The 25,568-nt window shown below is 40.5% G+C and overlaps 1 protein-coding gene across 15 annotated transcripts in view; it reads left to right on the top strand.

Annotated features, from left to right (window-relative positions):
* nrxn2b (neurexin 2b) overlaps positions 1–25,568 on the top strand; it is a 702,762-nt gene that overhangs the window by 334,786 nt on the left and 342,408 nt on the right. For 12 of the 15 annotated variants that reach the window (XM_055007811.1, XM_055007808.1, XM_055007807.1 and 9 more), the window contains 2 exons: positions 1,790–1,993; positions 5,339–5,365. In XM_055007811.1, the coding sequence (XP_054863786.1) occupies positions 1,790–1,993; positions 5,339–5,365 (231 nt within the window). The remainder of the gene's footprint in view (positions 1–1,789; positions 1,994–5,338; positions 5,366–25,568) is intronic. The other 3 variants (XM_055007810.1, XM_055007809.1, XM_055007802.1) reach the window with 1 other exon arrangement.

Here is a 25,568-nt window from a genome sequence, read left to right as displayed (position 1 = left end):
ATCACCACCAAGACCATCCTGATAAGTCTGAGCAATCCTGGACCCAATATTTTCAGGCAGATATTCCAGCAGACATGAAACAAGGATTATCTCCATGGAAACCAACCAAGTGTGACTCTCCAACACAGACAGGCATACAAAAGCTCACCTGACCTTTGCAAAAGCTCACCTGGACAAAGAAGAAAGCTTTTTGGTCATCAGTTTTGTGGCGGGATGAGATATGAGAGACAGAGACGTGGCTTTTGTTTGGTGAAAGAATGGAGAAGCATTTAACCCTCGGTCAGGAATGGTGGTAGACGTGTAGTGCTTTGGCAATGTTTTTTAGCCGATAAGCTGGGTAACCTTGTCAAGGTAAACTGCATCATGAGAAAAGAGGACTACATTAAGATTCTGGAGAGAAATATCAGACAGTCTGCAGAAAAACTAGGCCTTTGGAACAATAAGACAGTATTTTGAAATCTGCAGGCAAAATTATCAAGAAGTAAGTAAAGTTTATTTATATAGCACCTTTCACAGATAAAAAAAAATCACAAAATGCTTTACAGTAAAAGAAAAAGTATATAAGACATAAAAATACAGTAAATAAGCCCCCATGATATAGAGCCACACTGCTCGTAAAATCACACACATAAAAGCCCTCGCTTAGCTAAAAGCCTGCTTGTATAAAAAACTTTTCAGCTGCTTTTTAAAGGAATCAGTTGAGTCTAGGCATCTTCAGGAGACAGGCAGTGCATTCCACAGACTGGATGTTACTTCCTGAAAGGATCGGTCACCTCTAGTCCTAAAATGCGTGCAGGGAACAGACAACAATCTCTGACCTGATGATCACTAACAAGCACATCCTCAACATCGATTTTCCAATGCTTAATCAAAGGGGAAAAAAAAAAAAGGTCCAGGATGTGTCCCTTTATATGAGTGGGTTCAGAGACATGCTGGGTAAAGTTAAAAGAGTCAGTGATGGACAGGAGTTCAGCAGCCATGTTACATGAGACATCATCGATATGAAGGTTGAAATCCCCAATTATTATTTTGGGATTACCGGGGCCCCGGGTGCTCAGGTGAGGAGGGAGGGCACTCGAGCGGGGGTGGAAAAGTTTGTCTGAAGCTTTCCCAGCTATTAAAAAGACTTTCCATAGATGCTTTAATGTTCAATGAAGTACGACGATCATAAATCCAAACAGCAGAAACACGGTAGTTAAGCGATAGGGCTGATATGATGACAAACAACACAAACACAGACCGTGAAAACTGACAAAAATGCTGAGCAGCAGCGGTCGAACCAAACACAGGCGCCATCTTGCAGACTGTCAAAGTCAATCAAACAAACGATGAAGAGAAAATTGTAGGTCACTTAACATTTTCGAGTGACCCAGCCGGATTAAGAGTAGCTTGTCCAGAACCTATGGAGGGAATTGAAGACCAGAACGACCTCAACGAAGCTTGTTAGCAATTATGAGATTAATTTTGATTGCTGTGGTGGCAAATAAAGGTTTTGCCATTGATCACTTAATATTGAGTAATTTTTGGACAATTTTAGCAAAAATGTAAATAAAAACCCCAGAAATAGTGAAAATATGCTATTAACATTTCTGACAATTAGCCATCTTTTATGACTTTATATCATTTTTTTTTTTTTTTTTTTAAAAGAGAAGAAACCAATTGGCCATTTTTAAATTCAATGCATATTAAAATAGCCAAATGTTTTGGCTTCATCATTCTCTATCACTAAACATGTTTGTTTTCCCATGTTATGTGTCACCCACTTTGTCCTCTCCTTTACCCCCAACAGAGGCAACAGTGCTGAGTTACGACGGAAGCATGTACCTGAAAATCATCATGCCGGTCACCATGCACACAGAGGCCGAGGACGTGGCGCTACGTTTCATGTCTCAGCGGGCGTACGGTCTGCTCATGGCCACCACGTCCAAGGAGTCAGCGGACACCCTGCGACTCGAGCTGGACGGAGGCCGCGTCAAGCTCACAGTCAACCTCGGTAGGCCGCTGTGATTTCTCGTGGATGTCCCTGCTAACCTCTCCCTGGCCCCTTCCCCTGTCTCTCATCGTCACTCTGTATTTTAGCGTTGTATGCCTTTGAACTTAGGATAACGGTTTGACATTTTCAGTTTCACATCATGATTTTTCTTCCCTTGTCAGATAGTTGGGTGGAGAAAGTTTCTAAATTTGTTCCTCAGTTATAAGAAATTTGTTTTATTTAATGGATCCAATTGGCACTATGGCAGCTTTTGGCCGTCATTCTCTTATTGGTTTAAATGAGGATTGTCAATAATGCAGAAATGCTATTCTTTTGAGGAAACTGGCGTACAAATACAGAAACATCTGCTCCATAAACTGCTTGCTGGAGGAAAATAAGACAGATTCTTAATGTTAAGGTATCCTCAGATCATAATAATTTCGCCCTCTGTGGGGAATTACCCTGCAGTAATTTATTTTCCGTATTCTTTGATCCCTGCACCCCCCACTCCCTCCACATTCATCCCCTTCTTTTTGTATTCTGTGAAGCCCCATAGCTCCTCATTCTGTTAAAAAGCTCCATCTCTAACAGTATCCCTGGCCCGACCCTGAGCCTTAACCCATTAACCTGTCTCTAGAAATGTCAAAGTGGCTTTGCTCCTCTCCTGTCTCGCTCTTCCTCGTGGTTCTTGCTTTTTTTCCCCCCTTTTTTGTGGAAATAGCTGATGGGCTGGTTGGTTCCACTTCCTCTCTGCTGCGGTGCTAATTTGAGACAGGAATCTTTATCGTAGGCAAATCATGAATGTGTTGAAAGAAGAGGAAGGTGTAAAGTGTTCTGAAAGGCAATGTTAGGAGAAGGTCAGTGAAATTAAACAAAGAGGACAGTTTGTATGATGGATTGTTTCATAGAAAGGACAAATTCATACCCTCTAATAACTGGCTGCAGGAATGTAGACCCACTGACTTATTAAAATTTCATTGCACTGAATGTTAGCGCTCTGGGGAAGATGGGTATGACCTTCCAGCTCTGGAGATTTTAAGTCTGTCCTGACCTTTGGAAGGAACAGACTCTCAGCAATGAACCGGGGGGAGCATGACAGAGGAGCACCCAGGAATGTGAGATTTTCAGCCACATTAGAGACAGGAAGGAGGGCAGTGGGATAAACGAAGGTGGCCGTTCCTCTCTCTTTTCTCTCTCCCTGTCTCTCCTCTTTCTCCTTCAACCTCTCACTTTTTCTGTCACTCATAAACACTCCACCTGGCCAAGACTCAGAAGATGGAACTTTTCATCCCTTCAATGGCCTGTATGTCTGCGGCCCTCGGATCAAACAGTCAGAGAGACCGGCTCACAGCTGTAGAGCCACAAGTTCTTCATACTTGCTGCCACACCTTGCCCTGTTAGCAATTCGCGACACTTGGGGTTAATCCATAACTACAAAGTCCTGCTTTCTTCTGCTTTTTAAAGCAATGCTTAAATGACACCTCGACACAATATCTGACACCAAAGCTTTGCTAAGGATTTTCATAGCTCGTTTGCAAGAAAATTAATTAACAACTTAAGGCACCCCACAATCAGAAGGGACTCCCTCTGATCTGTTAAGGCTCTAATCCTTGTTAAGATGATTAAAATCCTGGTAATTAATCACTAGGAGTAGCTGTAATTTGGACCGTTTCATGCCTAATGATGTTTATTAGTAATAGATAATGATAACCTGTTCAATTTGCAATATGTAGGCTGTAGCTAAGTGTGCCAGGCTAACACTGTCCAATAGCAACTGGCATTGTTTTATTTGGCATCATCAGACACTGCAGTTATTAATTATCAGTAGAGAAATTCTTATCCTGTGAATTTTTCGAAGCAGGAATAACTTGCTTCAGACTTTTGCCGTGAATTTGCTTCATTACAGAAAAATAAAAAACACACCTTACCAACACATGTGGCTCATTAATGCACTTCAATGGAATTTCACTTGTATTATCTCCACATCTCTACAGAGTGATGCTGGTCCCTGGCTGCTTGTGTCCACTATTCTGTAGCGGTTGACAGCTCGAGACCACAACCCAACCACACTGCTACATGCACATGTAGTATGCAGCACGAGATTGAAGCAGACTAGTAATGAATTAATCAAAGGATGTGGGATTCTGTAGGGAATAAGTTGATACTCATGTATATATATATATATATATAGGACATCTCTTTTTGCAAACACTCATCCAAAGGTCAGGTTATGCTGAACACCTAGATTTAGCTTCTTTCTTGACCCAGAATGGGTGTTTACTGACACTCTGCTTTAACCTGAATCTTCAAGTTCAAGTACTAAGCCTTTAAACACTTCAGTATACTGAACACACAGCTTTTAAAATGATGAAAAAAATATTTTTGCCGCACCACTTGGAGAGAAGAGTACACAGTCGAGTCTTAATTCTTGTCTTTTGTGTGCACAAAGCATGAGGTGGCTGGGATGTGCAGATCACCCTTTCTTGTCATTTACACTGTTGGGTTTCTGATACCTGAAGTGCTGCAGAAGGCAAGTACATCTCAAACTGTCAGGAAAGGGCTAAAGTTAAAGGTGTGAGATGCTGCATCTGCTGCAGTGATGGATAGCAGATGCAGAGAAAAATGATATTTGCACACAGTGTGAGCATAATGGCTTAATACAGTTCAATTTAAATCCTTGTTTTGCAGGCCAACTAATTATTTCCAGAACACTTTGTGCAGTTGAAATTATTTGGCTCTATCTAAATAGTTTACAAAGCTAATTTTCATTGTATGGTTTACAAAGGAAAATAAAGGAAAAAGACATAAAATATTGAAATAAAGATGTGTACATAAAGGTTTTGCCAGATGGTATGATAAAACTTTGATGCTGAGAATTTCAAAACTGCACTCGACCCAGATAGAACCTCATAATTCCAAGTACACAATTTGCATTTTGATGCTGTCTCTGCAATCACATGTAAAGTTTTTATGTATGTATGTGGATGCCAAAAATAGACCAATTTACATAATGTGTCTCCATAAATTCAAAGAAAAATACTATCAGCAGTATGTTCATATCACACCAGACTGTCCTACTCTATAGACATCACTGTGTAAGTCTTGCCTTGTGCTGTGCTTTGGGGGGCACTGGGTGGAACGAGGGATGGTAGTATTGATGGAAGAAAAGGGTGATCCTGACTCAGAGACTGTCCCCGGATGGTGGCCCCAGAGCAATGCTTGGTTGTCTGCAGAATGTACCTTGAAGGATGTAAAAATGTCTCTTTTTTTTCTCTTTTATCCTCTCTCTTCTTCCTTTTCTTCCTGTCTCTTTCTTTCTCCTTTTCTTTTTATTTGATCTCACCATTTCGCTCTCTCTCCCGCCAGATTGTATCAGGATAGACTGTAGCCTCAGTAAGTGGTTCTATCCATTTTTCTGACTAAATTGTATCTGTCTATCTCATCCTAATTCTGTGCAGTGGCGATTTCTGCTCTCTCCTGTCCTCATGATTACTGACACCTCTCTCATTGCCCATGTCTCTGCTCTTCAATGTTTTTTAGCTTTGATTAAGCGTCATTTATCTTATTCTTTGCGCACCTTTTTCTCTCATTTTTGCGTTTCTTCCAGCCTAATTTGTAAGTTTGCCCTCACCTCTTTTTGTAATACCTGATCTAAGTTGTATTCTTCTTCTCTCCATATGTTCTGTCTCTTTAATTTCCCCCCTTTGTCACAAATTTAATTGTTTCCCTTGCATAATTATTAGGATTTTTCATCCCACAACCCTCCTCACTTTGCTTCCACACTCAGCTATGAAATTATTTCATTACATTTCCCCTGCTTATTACCCATTCTAGTCATTTTCCTGTCAACCTTCTCTAAAAATGCATTCAGAAAAGGGCAACTTGACACTCCCATGCTGGATGTTCCTATTTTCTATTATGCGACGCCGAGTCTCGGCTCCACATGGCTGCACACACAGGTGTTGCTTGTTTTCTATGTGGGACAAACTGTAGTTTTGGCCCCCACAAAGCTAATTGCTTATCCACTGAGAGACGACACCACCTGGTGTGTGCTTGTTTTCGGAGCAAGCTAATGTTTTTCTGCCTCATGCTGACAGAATGATAGCAAACTGTTATTTCTATCATGGCCACTGACAATTGAACAACTAGCCCACAGGTAAGTGCTGCCAGCCGTGGTGACAAAAACAGAGAAAACCTCATGTTTGCCACAATGTTTGCGTGTCTGTCAGTGTGCTACTCAATTTTGATGAGGTCTTTGTGAGGGGGAGAAAGGTGGGGGATTGACTTTGATTAGCATCCAAGAGCGAGGGCAAGGTAACAATTAATAATGCATTTTTGTTTGCTTTTTTAAGTATCTATATTGATTCATTAGTACTTATAAATTTCCAGTTAGAGGTGTCAACTTTAAATGAGGATCAGGCTTTGTGTTTTTATGAACTCATACTGTATTGTAGTGATGGTCTGAATGATAAAAAAAACAATCTTTAAAGTCACACTAGGTGCCTATTTGAGTATTCCTCATGTTTTTGCATGTCCAGCCTCACTTATTCAAGTCTTTTGCCTCTAATGTATGTGTGTCACATCTGTGGGACACACTCGAATGCTGTTGATGTCAGACTTTACAGAGTGCAATCCATAACCCACAACAGCCTCCACCAGGTGTGGAAGTGGCCTCAGTGTGTGACAAATTACATCCCTTATCATGTGTGGCGCCACAGGCATGGCACACATTCAGGAAAAGCTCAGCAGATATCAGTACCTTAAAATCGCCACTAGATGTCATGCAAGCATCAGGAATATTGTGTGATTTCCCTGCAGTAGGGAGGAGTTGGAGAATGAAGCTGTTTTCGTCTCTATTTTTGCACCACCACAGGACTCTGAACCATTTCTGTGTTAGCCTCTGTTGGCTGACTTCATTATTGTAAATTATCTTAAATGATGGCTGAGGTCATGTCAGATTTGCACATTTTAGTCGGCGAAATGTTTTGCAGTCCGAGAATATCAGGCAGTGTTTTTTTTTTTTTTAAAGATTCCACATGCTTTATAGAATCACCACTGTACTGGAAAGACCACTGTAGTCAAATATTGATCTGCTTATTCACCGACTTGGAACTCTTGGTTTCAGTGGGTTTGCAAAGAATGTTTTATTTAACCGCTGTAGTTTTTTGGTTGACTGAACACCCTTGTACAGTAACACAGTAATGTCCTGCTTCATGACCACTCAGTCGCGCACAACACTGTATAGGAGCTTGCAAAATATGAGCGTGTGCATATAACACAGAGGAAAAGAACTTGCGTATGTCAGAGAGGGGGAACAAACCAGGCAGAACTACAGACAACATTTAATTCAATGGGATGACATGTCCCAGTCGATTCAATATATCTCTAGGGCCCTACAGTTACTAAAGGCTCAGATTTGAGTAAGAAAATCAGGATGCTAAAATCTTTCTTTTACCATAGCAGGGCAAAGCCTTTGCAGGAATGACCACGTGATGAATGCCACTTTAATGCAGATGTTGAGCTATATGGACAAATATTGAGAAGACTGCACAAACATTAATGTATTTTTGACTGCTGTTACTGTTTAAACTACAGTATGTCAACTGTTGACTCTCTTGACTTTTCTGGTTTTCCTTTTATCCCTGGACTTTGGAGTGCTCTGTGAGGCTTGGGAAGTGAAGGATCAGCCTTGTGTTTTATTGTAGTATACCGTGACCCGGCTCTCCCCAACTTAATGCATCTGATATGATACAGAGCAGAGCTGTAGCCCTCAGCTCGAGTCAGGTCAGGGTGTCAGGCTGATGATATCTGTTCGGAGGGTGGCCTTTCAACCGCCAGCAGCACCTTCTCTTAGCGCAAGATGAGATGAGATTTGGCATGACATATGGCCAGCATGTGGGGTGCGAGCACTCCGTCTGTTAATGTCATACCCTTTGGCCTATCCACCTGCAAGCACTGACTCAAGAACAGACTGAAACACACTGCGTGCCTTAAAAATTGCCAGTTGCCCACATTTAGGCTTGACAGTGCCATCACAAGCACTGGTTTCTGATCTGCTTCATATATCCACACATCTACAGTAAGCAAGTAATGATAGTTTATGTAAATACATTCCTTTAGCCTCAGGTCCCTGGCTACTTATATGCAAGTGCACACAGAGATGAGTTCAGGGTTGTTTAAACTTCTTAGTTTTTCTGTCAATAATAGCTGTAAAATGGGACCACAGTCAATAGTGTTAAGTTCCGAGAAGCAAACCAAGAGAAGTAAATCACTCTATCTTGAGGAATGTAGAAAAGCCTTTATTGTAATGTATCTTAACTGTTATTTAGTAAGAACCAAATTTCTTAGTATATTTCTCCAGTGACTTACACCTTATCCTATAATTGACTGCTTTTCCAAATAAGTAAGTTTAAGCCAAGATTTTAAGACTTTTAGTGAACAATATCACAGTCCAATAAGAATAGCACATGGCTGACTACTAGTACAAGGACATACAGTAAGTACACTGCTGTCCAGTGCTGTCACTGTGCATACCCACAAACCCCGATGCACATATCTGCACACATGCATCCACAGATGGATGCATCCCTTGACGTATATTGTGGGTAGATAAGTGAATCTGCAGTTTTACCCACTCTCAAACACAGTTTTTTCTGTCACTGGAGCTGTCACCCTCCTCAGTCTTAGCTGCTTCTACCCAGGTTGTCAGGTATCACACTCTTCCCCCATGTGTTTTGCACAGTCACAAGTACTGAAATATGTAGCACAGCTCATGTAGCCCTGGAACTATTTTTATTGCAGATACATGTGTTCAGAGACAGCAGGTGTCATAGCCATACTAAATTTGAATGGATGGCTTGTTCAGTCTAATTTGTATTGAATCGGGGTCTTATCTGCCTCCCCAGCTCTTTCTCACTTGTCTCCGTGCAGATGGCTTTCTCTTATTTTCTCAGTGAATCACAAATATTGAATTTGAATGAGTCTCCAATCACTCACTTAAATCATGAGTCATCATCTCCTGTCTGAGCCAAGTAGATGTCAAAGATAGATTTGCAGTAGGCATTAGAAAATGCCCTCAGCATGCACAATGTTCAACAGTTTGTAAAATTGGAACATGTATCACAGTTAGACTGTAAAGTATAAAATTTATTTTGGAAATGCTTGGATTGCAGTTTGGTTTTTAAAAGCAATTTAATGCTTCAATAGAGGAAAGCTTCTGTTATTTAATGTTCATTTTATCCTCCAAAACTCCAGGCCAAATGTGATGCAATGAGCCAACAAGAAAAGTGTATTATTAACATAATGTCTTAGATCGGTGCACTCTCAAAGATGGGTACATTATTTAAAAAATAGATTTATGTTCTAATCAACCATTGAGTTCAACGATGGACAAATTCATGGTACATTTTCCAGTAGTTACCAAATTAAAATATAATTAACTGTCATCTGTGTGACAGTGTTGCATTGCTAGAGATAAGCAAAAAAAAGCACACTTATCTGTTCAAGACTGACAACATACATATAAATATCTCCCTGCAACTTAATTTAATTTTAAGACATTTTATAACATTTTGCGCTTTGCATGTATTCATGGAAACAAACCAAATGCCTCTTAAAATGTTAAACAGACATGACCTGATAACGAAGTTCTTTGAAGCCTATATACTGTAAACTTCAAAGGAATATGTAATCAGAACATTTTCCTAGCTAGAGCTGGAATGGAACGTGGTAGTGTGTTTGTGTGGAAATGTGCCAGTGTGTTGAATTGTATACAGTTTGTACACATCAGTCTGCTAATTTACATTAGGATATACTGTTATCTTTTGATCTGCCATTGTGTGTAGTGCTAATGTGGTAGTTGTGTCAAAATATTACATAGCTGAGCACTGGAGACGAATCATGAGGGCTTAGTTAATGAAGATTTGTAAGACCTGTATTCAGAAAATGCTCTGCTATCTGTTCCAATGTCCTGTTTCACATAATTGCACAAATGAGTGGAAGAACTGTTTTTGCAAAGAGCTCCAAGTACTAAAGGGCAATATTGTAGCCCGAGTACAAGTTGGGAAGGCAATGAACCACAGCTACAGCAGTGGGTAATGCCGAGCAAATCTAGAAGCTCTAACAAGGATGGCACTGTGCCTTGTAGTTTTTCTTTTGTCTATTTACTTCCTCCTTTCTCCCTCCTGTCTCCGCTCACTGTTAACTTAAGACTCCCGAGGCAATCTGCTCACTAGACCTAACCGGATGAGGAGATTGCCTTCCTACCCTTTTTGTCTAATACAAATTTTCCACACCAATGTTCCAGTGTCTCCTTGTAGTCTGACCACAATTTCAAATCTTTAACTTGGAAAGGACAGAAAAAGACACGGGCAACGTTGGCCTTTTTATCTGGGACAAGTACTGGAAACCAGCATGTTGCACAAGACCACCTCTGGTCCTGGTTCACTGAAAAGCTTGTGAAGCACGCTGAACGGGACGGTTTTCTTTCTCAATGAATTCTTGGGGCTCAGTAGTGGAGCTTCTCTATTTTAGGCACTCTATCTTGGCAGCCAAGTGGTTGAGGCCATCTTTACTAGTAACAAGTTGTGATTTACACATACCCAATCCATCTGTTATCTGCATAGTAGCCTAGTTTTTGTTCTTGAGCAATGCATCTTCTTAGTTTTGTTGATGTTTTTAAGTAGTTTGAACTAAGAGGGACATTAGTTTGCATGATTTGCTTGTTGCTTTGTTTGCTTTTGAGTGCAAATGCCATAGTGACCAGTCAAATAACATAAATGTAGTCAAGAAATATAAACTGGGGTGCCTGTATGGCTCAACAAGTTAAGCGACCCATGCAGAGGGGCTGGTCCCCGACGCAGTGGCCCGGGTTCGATTCCAGCTCGTGGCCCTTTGCTGCATGTCGTCCCCCCACCCTTCTTCCTACTTTCCTGTCTGCCTCTTCACTCGCTCTATCTAATAAAGCCAAAAAAATATTTAAAAAAAAAAAACAAAAAACATATATATAAAATGGTGGTAAATGGATATTAAAATATTGGAATCCGATTCCCTTATACAGAGGTATACTTCGTTATAAGGAGCATCCTCTGAGTAGTCTCAAGGTTTTGCTGGGAAACATTGTCACATACCAGTAGACCTTGTGGAAATTTAAATTTGGCAAACAAGATTGTGGATCCTGGATGATCCTGGAAGAGGCATTTTCAGTGCTGCCAAAGTCCTTATTGGCAACTTTCATTACTCGGCAGTCATCTTGGTAACATCTTCTGACAGTTATTTTGGACCTACAAGATCAGGTCCCCATCGAGATGAATAAGGAGAGAGCCAATACTGCAAATTTCAACAAAATGAAATGTATAGAATCACCAGTCAAATCTGATAACTCTCTAAAATGTCTGGTGACTTTGCCCCAAAATACAGTTAAACAGTTTTCTCCACATGTTATGCTTCAACTACTAGCTGGATGTTTTCTGGTTCAGCTGTTAGAAAACAAATGACTTTTCGGGGTGATTGTCAGGGCCTGTGTCATACAACCACCATCTTTGATGTTGCTAATGTTTTCTATGCAGGATTCCTTAGGTAGTAAATCTCTCACTTGTAGCATCTCTGGTGCCACTGATTGCTGACTTTTAATCAAACTGTTAACAGTTGTTGGAAATGTTGTTATATACTAGCACTTAGTGTTTCACTGACATTTAGCACTGTCATAGAAGGCAGCACAAACTTCCTCTGTAGTATCAAATATACATACAAGAAAAGCACTCAGAGAGCACAGTACTCCGCCAAGACTGTTCATTCCCTGACCGTGCGCTGAGCGCTGTGTTATGCATGTGCGTATTATGTACAGATACCAAATCGTCTGACCTAAATATGTAGCGGGCGGTGGGAAATGATGGGACTCAGAAACATCACCACAATTTAATCAATTTTTTCTTGTATCATTTCCAAAAATTCGGCACTGATGGATTTGTAGTAGGATCGCAATCATGTAACCGTCACTTGTTGTCATGGTTACAGTGACGCTGTGCCTCTATCAGATGCCAAGCCGATATCTCAATGGGAAATACTAAACAAATCTGTGGATCCAGAATATAAGCCGCATCACTGCCAAAATCTAATGAGGTGGTCCTTGTGTCATTTCTGACTTTCCCTGAAAATTTCATCCAAATCCGTTTTTGAGTAATGTTGTGTACAGACGGAAGGAAGGATTCACATACGCCGATCGTCACATAACTCCACCGCATTCCTTGGCGGAGTAAAAATACCAAAAGGTCAATAAAGAGTCTGTGCAATAAGACCTGAAAATCAAATGAAAATTTTTCTTGATTTCTCAAATCCAGAAGTACAACATATCTTTTTACTCAATCAATAAAATCAACAGATTTTCAGTGTTCACACAGGGTACTAGTTTCCTTTGCATCGACCTTTCTCAGAATAATACAAACACAAAACAGTACAGTTGCTGAAACTGATCTGATTTTACCAAATGCGTGGCGTACTGGATCTTTGAGTTGAATTAGGCGTGGCTGCCATGTCGTAGTCTTTGTCTATGATCGGTTTGCCTCTTTTCAGCACTATGCAGTGACCGGTTAGATACGGACTCATTATAGAGACTCTAATAGGAGAACCGGCTGCAGCCTGAAGCTGTCGAGACCCATACTGCCTTACCGGACTGATGGCTGGCTCATGGGACCAAATCCTCCTGCCACGGCATGCTGGGTTGTTCAAATCATAAATCAGCATCTACCCTGGGACCTTTTTCTAGAGTGTGAAGCAGGGGAAAAAAAGTGTGAGGAGGGAGAGTAAAAAAAAAAAAAAAAGAGAGGATGAAGAGAACTGATAAGAAGCAGGCAATGGAGGGTGGGGATAAAAAGGGAAAGCAAAGAGGAAAGGTGCAGATGGCAGTATGAAAAGGACCAAAAGAGTTGCCTGTCTTTGAACCTCCAGCAGGATCTCTGCAATTCTGGAATGGATGTATAAAACGTATGACTACTTTCTTTCACGTTGAAATCATTCAGATGTCCTCTCAACATCCTCCTTGATCACATATATCTTCCTGCAGTGGCCGTCTGCAATTGTAGAAGCCATCAGCAGCAGTTATCTTGCCACGCTACAGCACAGGAGCAGGAACAGTGGGAAAGAAAAAGTGTGTGGCCACCGATACCAACCCGTGAATACAAATGAGTTGTGAGCAAGCATCACGCACACATTTTGCTTCAGAGAAAGGAAAATAGACGCACTCATGTACACACACACACACACACACACACACACGCACGGGCATAGGCTGCCTTATCTCTGTAATTGGCATGGGGGGTCAGAGCGGCAGGCGTAGATAATCATGGCTGGGGGTCATAATCTGTTCGCCGCTCCCCTCCCTGCTTCTTATTCCTCTCCTCTCATCGATCCCTCACACACTTTTCTACTCGTAACACAGACATGCTTGGTCACTTTGTTTATTTTTTTATTATTCCCCCCTCCCTGTTGGTAATGCAGCACCAGGCTGAAGATGCCTTGGATATGGCCGTAGGGGAGTGTTTTGCTGTTGTGTCAGCATGTGACAGTGTCCTCAATTGACTGCCAGACCCCCCACTTTACCTCAATCCCTACCAAATGCATCCCTGTGACTCCTCCACCTTCCATACAGAAACACAGAAGTGGTAACACTGAACAAGGAGAGGTGCCTTATAGGAAAGAGATGAAGGTTAGAATCGGGGGGGGAAGATGCATGGAAACAGAGTCAACAGCAGTCATTTCAAAAAAGGAGAAAGACATACAGGTGGAGGAGGGTCTCAATATAGATGTCGCTTTACGTTTTTATTACCGTTATCTGCTTATATCTTTCTTGGCATCTGAATGGCTGCCATTTAGATGGCTCTGGTACAGGCACACTCAAACACACACACACACACACACACATAGAAACACACCCAGCTTTTCATTAGATCTGCAACGATAGGTCTGCGCTCCTTTGAAATGGAGAATATGATATCATAAGATAGGAGCCAAGTGGCATTATCGTCAATAGAGGTCTTATCCTGATAACTCTGAAGAGCAAAGTAAATCCTGTCTTTTACTCTAGAAATGATATTAACTTCTGCAGTCTTATGGAACTATTCCTGCTATCAGCCTTTGCTTTTATAGAAAAATAACAAGTCTATATGGGTCACTTGCCTCCATCGACGAAGCCTCAACGCTCCTATAAACCACATTCCACAGCAGTAGAAAAGTAATTTCTACTTCCATTGTCTCATATGGTATGCGTATATAATAGCCATTTGGTAAATGATGCTGCAATGGTGCTTGCAGTGTGACTAAGGCAAAAAACAAAAAAGGCAAAAAACAAAAATCGAAGGATATAAAGAGCTCCATTCAAACGCACGAATATATTGTATATAGAACTGGCTCAGCCAAAACGTGCACTCCAATTGCACCATTGCTTGGCTCATTTTTAAACAAGACACTTCTGAATCTGAAAGTCAATGAAGGCAGTTAACACAGTTACTAGTCATGAATCATAAAATAGCACCCCTGGGTCTCAGAATAAGGCATCATTTGCATAGTCCTACCTCTGTAAATTCAATTTGAGCCACACATATAAGAAGCGGCTCAGGTTTGTGGAATGTGGGCAGCTGTTGTTTGTCACTGTGGAGTCCAATCTAGTAGGATTTCATTCAGTTGGGAAAAAAAGAGTCGATGCATTTAAAAAACAGTGAACACGGGGCGCCCGTATAGCTCAACTCGTTGAGCAGGTGACCTATGTACAGGGGCTGGTCCCCGACGCAGCTGGCCCGGGTTCGATTCCCGCTCGCGGCCCTTTGCTGCACGTCTTCCCCCGACTCTTCTCCCCTGTTTCCTGTCTCTCTCTCACTACGCCTATCTAATAAAAAGCCGACAAAAAGGCCAAAAAAATAACTTTAAAAAAAAAAAAAAACAGTGAACACTAGCTCACTCGTCATATAACACTGTCACATACTGGCATTCAGACTGCATTTTGCTAAACAACATTTTATTTAAATGGTCAAATTATCTGGATTTGCATTATTTTTATTGTGATTCTATCCTTTTTGACTTTTGCAAATCATTTCCCATTTTTCTATTTAATACATATATTGAACAAAATGATTTACCAGGATAAGGAATGCAAATTTTAAACAATTTCCTAGCCACGATAATTAGCTATCATCGATTAATTGTTGAAATGAATGACGCATAGTTAACATTCTTTTCTGACAAGACTTTTTTAGCCACTGACATTTAATGTTGACCACAAAATTACTACCTACAATAGGCTTTTAAAGAACAGTTAAAATAAACACAGAGTTGTTGAATAGCAAAAAAATAAATAAATAATTAATTCATTTCAAATTGCTATCAAGTGATGTGCTCAACAAAATCCAATATATTGACCCTAGCAAATGAGCTGCAGGCTTCTACAGGATATAACCTGTAAAAGTGTTCATCTCTTCACAGCAGTTTGATATAAAAATAGTCCTCTTTCCTGATCAACATGATGAAGTGACTTATTCACTGTAGTTAATGTTAGTCCAGCTGCATTAAACAGCAGGTCAGCTGGAACAGATGCCCACAAACACTGTAGCGGAAACTTTATCAGTCAGTCAAATCTGTCACACAATTACTGCCACATCTAAGATGGATTTATATCCAGAGCACAGTACTGCAGATTCACTTAAACAGTTGAGTTTGAATGGTCTTAGAAGCGTGCAATCAGTCGTACTGCTAATGCCAGCATTAGAAACTATAGCAGCTCTCTGCTGTGCTCGGGGCCTGATCTGTGTAAGTGTTAGAAAATCCTAGTTTAGCATTGACATGGGCCACAGGGAGCTAACTAAATCCGGACAGCCGCAAAACACCTTTTTTCACAACTTTTAATGGGCAGGACTGCCACAGTTAGCAGTTACACAGCAGGGTGGTGTGTCTAGCACCAACCTATAGGGTTGAGGAATCAAGGCAATGCAGACGTGTCAAATTCTGCCATTTCTTCAATGTCCACTTGAGGCTGCCTCCAAATATGACTTAACACATAGGACTGTCCATAACTCAGAGACATTTGTATGGTCTCAGTCATGTTCCACCTGTTTAATCATTTTTGGATTAGCTGAGAGTTAGGAGGAGTCAGATACTGCAAAGACGCCGAAGCTACATGTTCATCCATGTTTATGTAGAGTTATGGAGTGCGCTTGTTTTAAGCAACCCTTATGGGCGATCGCCTGACACACCTGTAACTCCATCTAATTAACAGCATGATTAACAGCCACCCTGTGGTGCAACCAGGTACTACAGCAAATCAAATCCTTGTCCTGACACATATGACTCATCTTCTGGTTAATTAACATGTCTGTAATCAATTAAATAATTAATGTTAATCAATTAATTAGCAATCCTTATAGAACATTTGTTGTAGCTGTTTTTAAACTAAGACCTACTTGTAATAATGTACCTGTAGCTACAATTAATAGATCATACAGTGGCATACTTATAGTGCCATGTCAGTGAACAAAGAAAGAAAAGTGCATTTATAATCTTGCTGCTTTGAAATGAGTACATATATATATATATATATATATATATATATATATATATATATATATATATATATATATATATATATATATATATACAGAGAGAGAGAGAGCACCTTTCTTTAAATGAATTTATGATGTGTGCTGGTAAAAAAAAATACAGTGCACATCAATGCTTTTGCTGCATGATTTCATCCAAAAGTTAATATTTCTCCAGCATAAGGATGATGCGCAAATGTTTTCCCTTTATAATCGCCTTAATGTTTCACGTTCATGACTAAGACTGAGCAATGTAATAAGAGATAATTTCCCAAAAGCCTGTTCTTCGTTTTCTGCTAAACAACCACACCTGTTCAACTCCTGAAGTCAGCTCTGTAAATTCCTTTCCAATAAATCTGAGGATTTTGTCATGCCAAGAACACTGCAAAATCCCATGTCATTGTCAACAAACTGATTAAAGTATGCAAGTTGTTACAAACTAGGCACATTTGTGTTCTGTTACGTGGATATCATATCAACTGACACCTTTTTTGCAACCTTATAGAACAAAGTGTATTAAAAAGTTATTGGAAATAGAATAAAAAGACAACACAAGTTGATTAAGTTAAATATGTACATGACAGGTATTGTTTTAGTGAGAATTTGAACATTGGAAACAAGACTGTTGCAATGACTGAATCTTTCAGGCCTTGAAAATCTTTAGAAGCATTGATTATGTTCTCTGGAGAAAACTCATTAGAACACTTTATCCACTTATTTTATCATTTCATGGACTGTGCAGCATTCTTATGAGGGCTGATAAAACATTATACAGTGCAGTGACAGTGATCTTATATATATTTTTTTAAATCTTTGAATTGTCTCCTACTTACTCAGTCCCTCACGCATACTCTATTGATTTATCCAACCTTCATTTCTACACATTTTCCTTTTACTGTATTGTGGTGTAGCTACTCATCAGTAAGTTTATGACATTTTTCCAATAGCGTATCAGTAAACCTTGCACACACTATTAAACTGTAAAATTCAGATGGATTTTATGGGAACACCTCAGGTTCTGCAGGCAATATAGACTTTCTTCAAATAAAGACTGAACGATTTGTTTGCATTGACAGATTGTGCTCCTTTAATAGCACCGATTTAACGATGTTAATGCCAGATAATTTATGCAATGTTTGAAGTTCTTGTCCCTCTACTATAAACTGCAACACTAGAGTGAGTGTGTAAATTCACACACTCTATAATGATTCCCCAAATTATCCATGAAGCATAGCATTACCTTACTTTCAAGTGGAAATCAGACAATAATCATATGCAGTGCAAAGCCCACACTGACTTCCTTAAAATTTAATAAACAGCCATATGACCTGCATCCTAATACATACTTCTGGAAACACGTTCGTCTCTCCCACCTGTCAAGATCATCGCTTGCTTTTTAAAGGCAGTCATAATAATTGCTGTGGTCTGCTTGAAAATATAATAAAAGAACAATGATTGTCGATATTGTTTTGACAGACAGTTCACAAGGGATGCCATACGTACCATTTTGCATGCAGTGTCTTCAGTCCTGCATTAACATTTCGGATGAGCACGGTTTGCATATGAGAGCGGTGGCAGGGAGGGCTTTGGTGTCCTGGAGATGTCCCCCGCCGTCCAGACAGCAGTCGACTTGAGTAATCAAGTGTGAAGGTTGCGGGGAGCAAACAGCCATTAACCTCCCAAACACAGGCCATCATCACCGTCTGCAGAGGACAGAGGGTAGAGTGTTTGTGCGCGTGTGTGTGCATCGCTATTGCTGTGTGAATGGGAGCGACTGTTGTGTGTAGTAGAGAATTGTGTGTGTGTGTGTGTGTGTGTGCGTCCTTTATTGCTGTCTCGTGGATTGTGTGCGATTGTGTGCGTGTCTGCTGGAAGGTTTGTTGGTGCATGGTGCGTGTCCACAGCTAGAACTGCCATCAGTTGAGTGGAGAGGATTGTGTGTACATCTGAGTGTGTGCAACGATGCTTGGAGCATGCAAGTTTGAGGCCTTGACCACAGTCTGGTAAACAGTCGTTTGTGCGTGTGTGTACTTTGAGACTTGCACGTATATGCTCTGGCACCCATGGCTATTTATTCTGATTTGCAGGCGAATCAGGCCATGTATCCCACTCTGTCAGCCTGTCCAGTGTGATCTCAGCACACATTATTCCCATATGGCAGTACAGTATGGCTGTGCTTGGCATGCCCAGGCCTGTGACCGCCTGTTTGACATGCCACTGTGTCAGCTGGTGTGATGCCATGCTGAACCATCCCATCTGTTCAAGGCCAAGCTGGCACAAGAGGGAACCCATTGGAGGCAAGCTTGAGGAAAAGGGCATTGGACCTGGGGCTTGGCAAGGCGTGGCATCCAAAAATCTCCTGAACTACTGCCCTCAAAACGGTTCAGAGAAACAAGGGTGTGATGGAGTGCAGGCAAGTGTTTGTTCTCTTTAGAGACTAGAGGAGGAAAAACGGTGAATAAAGTCTCCACCTGACTAGTTGAAGAGTAGTCCACCTACAACTGAACTGAAATGCCCTCATCATCAGAATGTATTTTTACATACTGTTGATGAAAGTGCCACAAAGAATGACATTTGAATAGAAACCAAACAAGCATTCATTCATTCATTTCAGCAGCTGTAACTGACTTTTGTTTTCAAGTCAATAGCAAATAATTCAAGCTAATTAGAAAATAAAAAATCACCAAAATTAAAACCAAACCCTAAAATGTAGTATGTTTGAGGCATGCTTTAAAATAAATATTTTCAATACTGCAGTTTAAAGTGTTGTAAAAACTCTCTTGATGGTGATCACAACTGGAGGTTATAGTTTACTCACCTATTTTGTTTCTTATTGCATCATAGGATAGAGGCGTATGTATTGTAGGAGGGATGTTGTAGGATTATGGTTGTGTGATTATGTGTGTGTGGGTTCCACAAGTGTGCATTTCAAAGTAGTAGGCAAAAGATGGTAACAATTTGTCCAATAAATACAAGTGTTAGGGCTACACGATTTAGTATTTTTCTAATAATGACTCCCTGAACAACTTTCCCTATTAGTTAATTTATCTAAATGATGAGTTTTCCTCCATAAAACAAAATGACTTTTCATTATGAGTTAATTTTATTTTGACCCCGTAAGCACTTGTAAAATGCAGCACAGTAAAACATGTAAACAAAGGTTTACATTTTAAAGTGCAAAACTGTAGAGTTTAATGAGAAACTTTAATATGACAATACAATTAAATTAAAAAAGAAGGCTCTTTATGGAAGTCATCTGTAGAATTCCAGAGCAAATTCACTTTTCTATTAAACCCCTTCACACATTGGAATAAGTGCAACATGGACACGGTGCTTGTTTTTTAGGCATAGACCAGTTAAGCAGCTCCTTTTCTCCTAATTATCCTCTGATTTTGGTGTTAGCTTTGAATTCAATGAAAAAGATATTCAAATTCACAGTACAGTTGTTGTTTTGAAAACATTATTTTAGTGGTGCACAGTAGCAGCTTGGAAGGGACTTCAGGATTATCTTAATGGGCTGCTTTTAAGACATTCCTTCATACTCGTCCACTTGTCTGACAACAGAAACAGAAAAAATCTGTAAATGAGAATAGCTTTATTGTGTATTTGACTGTAGTAGAGCATATGCGAGCACAGAAAGTAGGACAGATGTAATTCCTCCGTGTTAAATATTGTCGATGTGTTTTCCTTTCAGGTGCTTGTACATAGCGCTAGTGCTGCTGTGAACAAATTACCTTTTTGTTCAGTGATAATGAAAAAACCTTGGGTCTTTGAGAACTTTTACAGAGGACTGATTTCATGGCTCAGCAATTACACAGTGACATTGAAGAAAAACATTTAGAATAATGGCTTTGTGTTAAAAAAACAACATTGATTGTGTCAACTAATTGTGACAGTTTTTTTTTAAGTAAGTAGAGCTTTTCTGGCAGCGAACAGCTATTCTATTAAAATTCTTTTGCATTTAGTGATATGTTTAATGGTTAGTTTGAAAACAAGGCCATAATTAATAGGAGTAAAGATCAAGTATTTAGCAGTTCTGATTAATTGGGAGCACAGTAGCCATCAGAGAATACATTCATGCCAATGCAGTGACCTCAAAAGCATTACAAACCATAGGAAGTGTGTGTGGATATGTTAGAAAATATGTGTAATCTTGGTTTGGGGTGGGTTATCAGTGTGCGTTTCAGAACACTTCAGGGGTCCCTTTCAGTGCAGCAATGAGATGTGCAGTATTTATAGGATTTGTTCATTTGGGTGGGAGGAGAGCATTCAACCATTTGAACTTAAGAGGCAACATGCTGAGAGGCTCTGTTTAAAAAAAAATCAATAGCAAGTCAAGCGCATTCAGAGGAGATGCAGTTCAGGAGGGTGTTTCAAAAGCAGAGATACCTGGGACAGATCAGTTGTTGGTGAATTTATGTGTGTGTGTGTGTGTGTGTGTGTGTGTGTGTGTGTGTGTGTGTGTGTGTGTGTGTGTGTGAGAAAAGATTGTGTTTAGGCAGTAGCTTGCAGTGCAGCACAGTTGTTCGAGGGTAAAGAGAACACATTGCAGGAGGAAAGGATAGTGAGAGAGCCAGACGGGGGCAAAAGAGAGGAAGAATGTTTAAGTGAATGTGAGAGAGAGAAGAGGGGGTTGGTGTGTTGGGGAAGATGGCGTCCCTTTTCATTACCGACACTAAGGAGCCATGCCAGCAGCACAGATGGCAAAGGAGAGAGGGGGCATTGAGTTGGCACACAAACTGCAACGCACACACTCGTACACCACATACATTGGCACACTGAAGCCGACATTAAAAAAAAAAAAAAGTAAATTCAAAGTAGTAGTCCTCTAAGCTCAGTATGTTTCCTAATGATTGTGATACGAAGTACAGGTAGAGCAGACACACATATAGATGTTGTCATTCCTCCTCATATCAGTTGCCCACACACACACACACACTGGCACATGAACAAGTGTCATCAAGTCGTCCTGTGGTGTTCTCGTGCCAGATTCTCAGCCAGGAAGGCAGCCATGCTGACGCTGCATCTCTCTCAGCATCTTCTGTCCACCGCACTTTCTCTGACACACACACACACACACACACACACACACACACACACACACGCTGCATCCCCATTACAGATATTCTTTCACCCTTTGCCTCCGTCAAAGCTATAACCTAAGACCTAAAATTAAATTTTAACAGCACCTTTTTGAAAATGAGCGCCCCTCTGTTTCTTTCATTCTCTTTATCTGTCATTCACGCCCACACACACAATCGCACACACTCGCACACATACACATTCAGGCCCCCAATGGTCTAATTAGGAGCACCGGTCTGTTTGCACAGTAAGAAAACAGGGCAACATGGTTGTGTGTGGGAGAATGTGAACAGCATGTACTGCTCTCCTCTGCAAGGTTGAACGAAAGAGCAATCTCTCTCTCACACACACACACCACACATACGCACACACGCCACACATACGCACACACGCCACACATACGCACACACACCACACATACGCATGCATCCCACAAATGTAGGAAGCTAGAAAAGCATGTAGTGTCAGCTCATAGCCTACAGTACACCTAAGAAACACCCACCAGCTCCTAGTTCTTACAGCTGAAGTTACTATGTTACATGAAAATCCACCGGCTGTATTTTTAAAAAAATCTCTACATTTGATTTACGATGGCTAATTAGCTGGATACAGATGATGAGACATTGCAAAGACATACTGATTAAACATCTATAAGTATTGACAGACTTCTCCACTGGCTTTAGTTTGATATTGTCTTGTCAGTGGATGCTGAAGTAGGTTGTTTTGTCATCCTCAATAACTTTAACAGGAAAATAATGATCAATAGACTAGCGATTATTATGCATCCTCTGGCTTCAAGGTTTTTCTTTTGTATAATCTTTACCAGCTTTTATTGTCTTCCTTAAGGCACAGCATGGAGGAGGAAATGTCTTTCAAGTGTTAGAATTTCACCACCATTATTTTTTATTTTTTTGCACCATTTTGATGCAATACCTGTAAGACGTTCATAATTCTATCTAAGACGATATGCAGACATCTAGAATTAATTTCAGATTGAAATCCCCCGATGCACACGTATGCACACTTATACCGGGAAGAATCACATAATTAATCAGAAAGTATCACAGCATGAAATAAACTGCTCTTTGTGAAGATTTGCATTTATATGCTACTCTGAAAAAACCTCAGCAGCGTTTGTATCCATATTTTTTGTATAATGACTATAATGTTTAGTTTTTTAAACCTCTTAAAACATTTTAACGACAATGTAATTCTAACGAGGATGAGTTCACCTAATTGTTCAATAAAATTGTCTCATATATTGCCTACCGCTGGTAATGGCCCAATTATGATTCCCATGGCATTTGCAAATTGTGTTATTAATGGTGATCTTAAAATTCATAGGGAGCCATGGGACACCAACACATGGGAAAATAAACCTGCATGATATTTACCTTATTCTCAGTTTTAAAGAGCAAAACGTATATCCTTTTTATTCAAAGCTGGTTGCACCTGTACTGCGAGTGTGAACAGCATAGTGTGGAGCTCATTGTGCTTTCCCAGATGAGAGCACAAAAAGGGGGTTGCCTGAGGTCCATCACCTGGTGAAATGCTAATCATGAACAATGAGCACATTCCACGCTATACGTACACATATTCCCTTTCAGACTGCATCACTTGCCTGTCTTGCTAAGCAGGGATTTCATGAAAAATCCCTTTTCTATCTCGCTCCTTTCCATATAAATCCACAACGAACCCAAGTATTACAATTCCTCCTGGTGAGCATTTGGTCTCCCAGGCTCTGTTTTTATGCTCTTCTGCTTCTCTGCATGAAAAATCCATTTCAGTCATGTAGTATTCTCCACTATCTCTGCATTTTCTTTCCTGCCCTCCACCCCACTCCCCCTCTTAGCCTTTCTGCCTCCCACCTGCTCTTTCCAGTGACACTCAGCATCAGCACCCTCTTTTTTTGACCTCAGAGTGGGGCTGCTGAGTAAAGAACAAAACATTCACTAGTGTGGCTCTTTCTTGAGCCCGTTTTAATTAGACTGCAGTCCACTATCATGTTTTCTTTGCTCTCACTGACGCTTGCAAGTGTGGATATGTGTGGCTCTGCAGAAGCTCATGACCTCAAAAGCACTCCCAGCTCATGATTATGTTCTCTTCCCAGGGAATTCATATCACAGAGCTTTCACTACTGTATCTCATATTTAAAGATGCCAACTTTTGTCAAACCTCATAAAAGAGAACATGATTCTGTAAAGGTGGCTCTACAGTTATGAAACTTGACACAATCGCTCAGATTTGCCTGTTTAGTTGAGTCAGGGTTGAGATGAACAAGGTGGCATATTCAGGGCACATCGTTGTTCTATAATACAAGTATATATTTTTCTATTTCTTTCTGTTCAGTGTTACATTTAGTTTGTGTTGTAGAGGTTTATTATAGATAACCCCAATGTCACTCTGATTCTGTAATTCACATAGAAATATTGTTACCTTCAACCAACATATTTTTTCCATTCACTGGGTCCTTTTCAACAGCTGGATCTAGGCACCAGTGTGACAGTGTAGATAAACGATGTTGTTAGCTCAGACACATCATCACATTCATCCTAGAAAACTCTGGCCCTGCAGTTACCTCTGACTCGTACAATCTCACAACTACATATGGTTGAGTGACCCTAAACCAACCATGTACAACTGCATGACTCATGCCTGCTTCTGTTGTCATGAACTGTTACACCACCAGCAAGCTTGCCAAAGACCGCCTGTGCCCCTGTCATGCTGTGGTGCAGTCATTTTGGCCTCTACATTGCTGAGCAATGATCATTTTTGGCTGGTTTTGGTCCCTCTGGTCAGACTACAGTGCTCTAGTTAATGTAACAGCCATGTTGGTAACGCTTGCTGGGGCTACTGTTAGTTTGCAATGATTCTAAGTGACAATGAGGATGTTAACTGGACCACACAAAGGTCTGGTGCCATGCAGAATGCACAAGAATCAAAATGAAACATGTCTCACAGCTGTGTTTTATCATTTGTGCCTCATGCTGGGGCTTGGAGTCGTGTTGTCTGTGATGATGCACATGAGCAGGAAGGAGAGAGATCCTCATGCTTGGCAAGATATTCAGTTTGTCAGATGCTTTTATCTCAAGTACCTCAGAGTTCTGAGAGTTTACACATTACCATGAGTGGTCTGAGAGATATCTGGATCTCTGTGCCAATTTTGCATGGTGCGAGAAAACAAACATTATTCATCTTTCATTGCTTGATTGCAATGATAGAAATGCTGTGATCATTGCCCACTGCAAACTTATGATCAGCTTTACTCTCTCAAGTTGTTTTGATTGGGGTTTCGACAAAATAATTACACAACTATGCTCAAGTACTCACTGCTGCAGCAACCACCACACAGCCTGAATACAGACTGATGGCAACAACCTTCTGCCATTGGCTGAGGGCTTGTGTTCCATTGATCCGATTGCATTAATCAAGGTTGTTTACAGAGAGAACACAGCCACCAGTGATGGATGACTGTTGGTAATTATGCGAAAGGCTGCAAACATCACACCCCTCATTTCTGGTGTACTGACTTAGTCAATGAAAATAATCCACAGTCCTAGCTATGTTTACACTGGTAAAGAAATCCCATCCCTTGAGCTTCCGTTTTGCACAATTTGAAAATGCAAAAAAGTGACAGGATGGGAACAAAAAAAGACTGACATAAAGAGAGAGGGAACCTTTGTTTATATGATCATAGCTCATTGCCCTGCTAATATCCAAGACAAAGTAAGAGGGCACAAGTGGCAGGATGAGAATTAATTGCATTTTAATAATTGCAAGCTATTTTATTAATGAGTTCTGTGTCCCTCTTTCCCTTTTTTCTGCTTCTCTCTGCCAGTGACTGCATTAAAGGCTTAGTGGCTTGTTAACCGGGGACTGCTGGTCCTCAGCATTCTTGTTTGCTGGGTTACCTGGGCAGTGAAGTAAGGCTTCAT

Source organism: Amphiprion ocellaris, chromosome 23 (assembly GCF_022539595.1).
Source record: "Amphiprion ocellaris isolate individual 3 ecotype Okinawa chromosome 23, ASM2253959v1, whole genome shotgun sequence".
NCBI classification, from domain to species: Eukaryota; Metazoa; Chordata; class Actinopteri; family Pomacentridae; genus Amphiprion; species Amphiprion ocellaris.
This window is presented reverse-complemented; position numbering and strand designations above follow the sequence as displayed.